Source organism: Octopus bimaculoides, chromosome 3 (assembly GCF_001194135.2).
Source record: "Octopus bimaculoides isolate UCB-OBI-ISO-001 chromosome 3, ASM119413v2, whole genome shotgun sequence".
Lineage (NCBI taxonomy): Eukaryota > Metazoa > Mollusca > Cephalopoda > Octopoda > Octopodidae > Octopus > Octopus bimaculoides.
In genome coordinates, this window is record NC_068983.1 from 139,108,712 (window position 1) to 139,116,008 (window position 7,297).

General features: G+C 32.6%; 1 protein-coding gene across 1 annotated transcript in view; it reads right to left on the bottom strand.

Moving 5' to 3' along the window:
* Nucleotides 1-7,297, bottom strand: part of LOC106874782 (CCN family member 1) — a 463,637-nt gene that overhangs the window by 95,497 nt on the left and 360,843 nt on the right. Inside the window, exon 5 of the mRNA XM_052966586.1 lies at nucleotides 4,611-4,643. Within this exon, the coding sequence (XP_052822546.1) occupies nucleotides 4,611-4,643 (33 nt within the window). The remainder of the gene's footprint in view (nucleotides 1-4,610; nucleotides 4,644-7,297) is intronic.

Sequence of the window (7,297 nt, forward strand, 5' to 3'; positions counted from 1 at the left end):
TATATATATATATATATATATATATATATATATGTGTGTGTGTGTGTGTATGTATGCACATGTGTATGAATATGTCTACGTAAAATACAAAAAAAAAGACGTATTTGAGTTTAATCGTTGTACATATGCATATCGTACATGCATACATGCATGCACACAAATGCATATATACATACATACATATTATGAACTAACTGCTACTTTCCCAGATGCAGCACGAAGTTTTTTCAGTGAACAGGTCGCGGTTTCGAAACGACGGAAACATTTTGACACATTAAATTTAAATGTTGAAGTGATTCCAACGGGTTCATGTGTGTTCTTAAATGGCTTATAAACATCTCCCAAGCTTCAATTGTTTATATATGTATATATATAAATGCTTGAAACATTGTGTATTGATTGTAAAGAATAAAAGTTTTGAATGGTACAACAATGCACTATAATACAAACAATGGGCTATATACCTGTTGTAATTTAGTCATCCATAATCAGTTTATAGCAGCGACTCCATCTAAGAATATCTGAAGAAGGAATTTTATTCCGAAATATCCTATCAGACTATGGATGACTAAATTACAACAGGTATATAGCCCATTGTTTGTATTATAGTGCATTGTTGTACCATTCAAAACTTTTTATTCTTTACAAATATATATATATATACTATTTTCTATCGTCATAAAAAATATGCGAAGTTTCCTACTCATCAAGCAACCCGGTACAAGATTCTCTCTCAGAAGTAAATTAACTCACATGAAAATTCAATAACTTTGTTACTGAATAATATAATTCTGACTTGATAATATATCTCTCATCGGCAATTTGCCAATTCTAGTTAATTCTCTTATGCACAATAATTCTTTATGTTTTTATTACTTTCTAATCTGAAGTCACATATGTGTGTGATATGCAGTATTTATCGTGGGTCTCATAGCAGAGCAGTACGCTATAACTTAACTTGAGATTTACAACTTAAGCTCCCGTAAATAACAGTCATACACTTTGATTAGTGGAGATATTTCCTCATAATAATGTATCTGTTGCAATATTAAACGAAACTATATATTGCAGATCGAGTTTGCTCAACAATGATTATTGTGACACGGAGAGATTAGCCTAGAATTACGTGTAATATGAAATAGAATTTAAGTTTCATTCATGCAGTTATTGTTGAATTTATGGTTTTTTTCTTTTTGTATTGGTTTTGTATTTCTTTTAGTGTTGTTTTGTATTTTGAAAGCAACTGAATGCTTTTGATAATCTTGCTTTGTAGCAACTATTAGGCAGGTAGCGCTTACTTAATCTATGAAAGAGTAGTTGTTTTATTACAATAATATTTCAGTTAAATTTAGAATTCGTTATGGTCCAAGATCAGTTGTCTCTGAAAGGAGTTATGGTGGAGGCTCTGTACAGCCGTTACTATCGCGCCTTTAAGACGATATATTGCGACTTATCGTTGCGAGTTTGGTGAAATTGGGTTGCTGTTTCTAACAGATGAAGTTCCCATATTGAATCACTTTAGTTGGCTTGTAACAGTTTAAATTATACAGTTTTAGACTGAAGAGCGAAATTGTTACGAGACATTTCATTCTTTAAACGAACATAGTCAGTAGATTCATTACACATTCCATTGAATACTAAGTAGGTCTTTGGATTTGCATGATCAATGTCCCTAAGAAGCAAATTATTTTTGATTCTTCATGTAATTAAAATTAAGAAGTTATGAATTGAATGAGGATGTCTCCACGATTAAAAGATATTGCCCGTCTGAGGCAATCGACGTTTAAAATAACTTTTCACTCAGTTGATTAACTCTGTAATTAAAATAAAAAAGGACTAAATTGATTCTCTTATCGATTAATTAATTTTTCCCTCTCGTTATTACAGTGAAGTTAGAGAGACCTTGAAGTATAGCATTTCAGAACACACACACACACACACAAAGACACACACAAACACACACACACACACACACACACACACGCACACACATACACACACACACACACTCTCGCATACACACAGAGGGTACATGTGATAAATAGAGAAAACATAGGAAGAAAAACAGAGAGAGAGAGAGTGTGTGAGAGAGATAGAGAGCATGGCCTTTATTTCTCCTAATCATATTTGCAAACGTAAACATTAATGGTTTCTATGTGAAAACTGTCATTTGTTAATTTATAAGTATATGTATCTAAGCATGTATTTGTGTGTGTATAAGTGTTTGTGCGTGTGCGTGAGTGTGAGCGAGTGAGAGTGTGTGTGTGTCCGTGTGCAAGTATGTATGAAAATGGACAGTAGATATTTTGTCATCATCCTTTTGATTTCCCTTCCTAACTTCTCAGACAAAATATAAGTGATTCAATTTCTCTCTGACTGAGACACACACACACACATCGTTTATACTCTGTTACATAGACTAAATCGTCTTCAAATACAATGACAATAATAATATATTTTTATTGAAATGAAGTGAAGTGAATTGAAGGCAATGTAATCTTACTGTCATTCCAGAACAAGCTCGTGTTTAGTCGAATATATTTAATCAAAATGACAGAGCAATAAAGCTTTCATAGCTAAAGAGCACGACATCATTTCTGTTTTAAGACACAGTATTGTGACAAAAGTTTCTGAGCTACGAAAAAGTAGGACATGATTAACATTGCTGAAACGTAGTATGTTACAAAATACGACTGCCATAAGAAATATGGATAGGAAGTTACGGTCATAAAACAGGAACTGAATTCTGCTGAAACACAAATATACTGATGGTACATTATCAACAAAATGTCTCTAAATTCTACACTACTGCATTATACTATGTCACGCTACCACCTACTATAATACAATGCCACTGAAATATATCAAAAGTGTTGCAACTCAACACACACACGTACACAATGTACACACACAATCACGTATATGCATGTATACATACAAAGTGTGTTTATGTATGCAAAGATTTACTTGAAATCTTAGAAAATATATCTGATACTCAAAGTTTCTTGCTGATATTAGCAATTATTCAGACACTTTACTGTATCTAAAAAAGTTAGAAAATGTCAAACACCTTCGATTTTCTTGCAGTTTGCAAACTAGTATATATTTTGGTCGAGTGAAAATACTAAGAGTTAAGTTGCTTTATTATGCATGACAAAAAATGATTAGGTATTTCAATTTTTAGCTAGGAAAAGAAAATTGCGATGAGCAAAGTATAGAATTAAAAGCAAAGAATTATAAAATAAAAAAAAATGAAATAGAGGGAACGAATATAACTGTTACCGATTTAGGTATAATATGGTGGATGGTAACGTAGTCGGAACTGTCGATTTGACACTTGACAGTAGGTTTGTTTGATCCCAGTCTAAGGGAGGAAATCCAAAGTTAAACCCAGCACTATTTGATATCAGCACGTTAGGACATTGAAAACATATTGCAAGGGATATTTTTCCGATGGTCTAACGATTCTACCTGTTCATCAATTTAAAGAATGCAAATAATGAATAGAGGAAAAGTAAATAAATAATGCAATATCGAAATCATGGAAGATAATATATTATAGACTGAAAAAATAGTTTTGTGCTCGAAAATGCACACAAATATATACATCGTAATATGAATGCGCATACAAGGCAGCAAACTGGGAGAAACGTTAGCACGCCGGGCGAAATGCTTAGGTCGACTTTGCCTGTTATCCTTTCGTGGTCGATAAATTAAGTACTAGTTGAGTACCGGGGACGATCTAACTGACTGGCTCTATCCCCAAAATTTCGAGCCTTACGCCATGAATAGAAAAGAATATGAATGCGTGTACACTGCTATATAAAACAATAAGATTGCTTATTACTTATTATAATCTGATACTTTTATTAGGTGAGCATAATCTCAGAAGATGTCTATTCATTTCCACGTATATAGAATTTATTATAAATCACTTATATACCCAGTAACTAACTTTTTTCATATTCCTCTTAAAATTTCATATTATAGAATTTGACAATACTTTTTAGTTTTGTAACTTCTTTTATTATTTTATAAGTATTGCTTGATTTTAAATTTTCATCCGTTTCTCCCCGATTTGTGTTCATTCAGTTACTAAGAAAATGAAACAATTTACTTTTATCTCTCACTATTTACGTCTCGTACAAGATATTTACGATTTGCGAATGTCTGTAGATTGAGCAAACTGTTTGGCAAAGAGCATAATTCCTAATTTTAACAAGAAACCCAAAGTAACATGTATTTTCTTTAACTTTATATATTTCATTATAATATATTGCATTCTGATTAACTAATTTTAGCATTCTATACTTTTTCGCATATTCAATTAACTCACTGCACACAAACACACACACATATATATGTGCATATATATGTGCATGTATTGAATACATACACACATGCAGATGCACAAACATACGCATATATATATATGTGTATATATATTTACGCACATACATATATATACATATATATATATATATAACAATATATATTATATATATATATATTATATATCACATATCATAATATATATAAAATATGTATATAATAAAATACTACAGCACTATAAACAAAACATGAGCAGTACCAGTTGTCAATATTCCTACCTTCAATTGGTGCCACACGTAAGGATTCAACTCCTACGAAAGGAACAAACCAAACAGTTAATTAGCAGCATATTAAAGAAATTAGCTGTCTGGAATCATAAAATAAGATCTTGTTGAAGTAATTATGCATTATGCAATTCTGTGTAATATCTGAAAATACTTTGTTACTGTGAATTACTAATGTATACTCGAAGCTAATGAACATTTTAACAATGAATATTATTCTACATAAAATCAACCTTATTCCCTTATAAAAACTGTGAAAGTCTGTTTCAACCCTTGGTCTACCAGAGAAGATGTATGTCACTAATTACCAACTGGGTCCAATGGACCCAATATTTTTCTTTTAATTCAATGTTATTCAAACTACCATTATTACTTAGCTACATTATATATGCTGTCAGGTGAATGGAGAATTAATGTTTCTCACACATTTTAATGAAAAAATACAGCTTACAGAATATATTAGCAATTTAAAAAATTACAAAAATACAAAATTACAGCTCTTCATGCGAGTGAATGCAGATAGGATTGAAATTTTCTTGGCAAACATAGATATTACAATTCTTACATGTACGAGTTTTCCTGTCTTTTTTGGGCGACACAAAGAGCATCTTCCCTTTTTCTTTCGCTGAGGAATCTCAAATGAGGTGGAAGATCGTCTTCTTTTCATGTTTGGTTGAGAAATGCTAGCGGAACTAGATTGTTTGTCGTGTTCTTCTTTAGCATTAACTCCAGCAAGTTCCTTGCCTAACTGAATTAGGTATTGTCTTCTTTTATCCTTGAAACTTTGCAAGTGAAGCTGCTTAGCAACAATGACAGCGATCACTGCACTTATATTAATCATGCTGTAGAATATAACCATAGACCATCGAGTCATTCTTTTGTAAGCGTATATTCTTACCATCTAATCCAGGGTATCTACTCCTCCTTTTGCTTTTCTGTAACATGTAATAACTTCAGGTTTCTTTTCAGCACTTTTTGAATCAATTGAAGGCTGAGAGTGCATTGTACTCATAAGTGTGACTACATAATTTTTCTTGGGACAATAAGATAGGATCATAGGAACCTTTTGAAATCCAAATATTGTTCTGTTGATTTCTTTTTCTTTTTTTTTATTTGTGAAATCACTGGGAAATTCAACTGTGTTCTTTCTAATTGTTCCACCTAAAGCAGTTTTCTTGCTAAGTAGCTTTTGAGCCAATCCTAGGCTTGTAAAAATGATCACAAATTATATTGCTACCAGTATTTTCAAGTTCTTTTAATAGGTTTTCAACCACTCTTGAACCTTGATTTGTCTCTGTCGCCTTTAATGGATCTTTTCCAGTGTAGATTTGCATTTTCTAGGCATAAAATGTCTCACTGTCACAGATTGACCAAATTTTAATTCCATATTTCCTTGGTTTTGAAGGAATATATACCGGAATGGGCAGCGCCCTCTGAATAAAACTAATAGTTCATCAGCTGCCATGCATGAACTTGAAACATATCCATCTTGCAAATTCTGATTCTACATTTCAAATACTTCTCTTATGGGCTCCAATTTATCATCACTTCTCTTTTTTCTTCTTGCACTAGCATTATCAAAACGCAATACTTGTTAAATCTGTTGAAATATTTCTCGGCTTATAATTTTGCTGAAAATTGGGTAGCCATCTTCTTCACTACATAAATGTGTGAAATTTTCATGTTTAGATTTATAAATACCTATAAGAATAATCAGTTCAATAAATTTCTTTAGTTTAGAATGATCAATTTCCTTCCATTTATCTTTGTAAACAACCTGACCTTCAATATTTGTCCATTTACGAATTACTTCAAGAAGAATCTGGCGCATAACTACAGTAAAACATGTTTCAATGCTATTGCAGGACCTTCTAGCGAAATCGGATGGTCCACATTCTTGGAGCACAGTATTGCAAGATGATGTTCTTACTACTGCTTGAGCAAGAGGATTAGAATGCCAAAAAATTGTTCTGTCTCTAGAGACATATTGCTAATTCAGAATTGGGTGGCTTGCAGATAATTTTTTTGAGTATCTTCATCATCTGATGACACAGAAACTAAACTGTCCAGCACACAATCACTTTCACCATCATCTTCAGAGCAATTGAAGGAATCGCTACTATCTTCTTCCCATTCTTCAAATTCAAATAACCTTTTCGATATTTGGTTTTCACTCAAGTTTTCATGTCTAGGCCTATTGGAAAGCACAACTGAACTATATGAAACTTGATAGCAGACTAAAGCAGATATTGCTCTCTCACATACTTATACTCTCCTGAAAGATGATACAATATATTTTAAGAATTGCGTCATCACATAGAAATATTGCATCACCCTATAACTTAATAGATTGAAGGTAAAGCACTACCAAATAAATTTACAGGAATATTTTCATAATCTTTCTTATTTTATCTAAAATTCAGCATATAAATTGAATACAATTTTAGACAGTGTCACGTGACAACTTGCTGGGGCAGCCTGCTGGGGCAGCCTGCTGTGGCAGCCTGCTGGAGCCTAGCAGCAGGTATAAAAAGGAGAATTTGACATGACAACCAGTCGGACGCTGACACTCGTTGATGCTGCATCGAAGAGGCCAGTGAATAGAAGAAAGAAGACACGCACCCAACACCAGAGCTGGTATATAACACAACCCCACCAATTACTGACTTATATATATATAT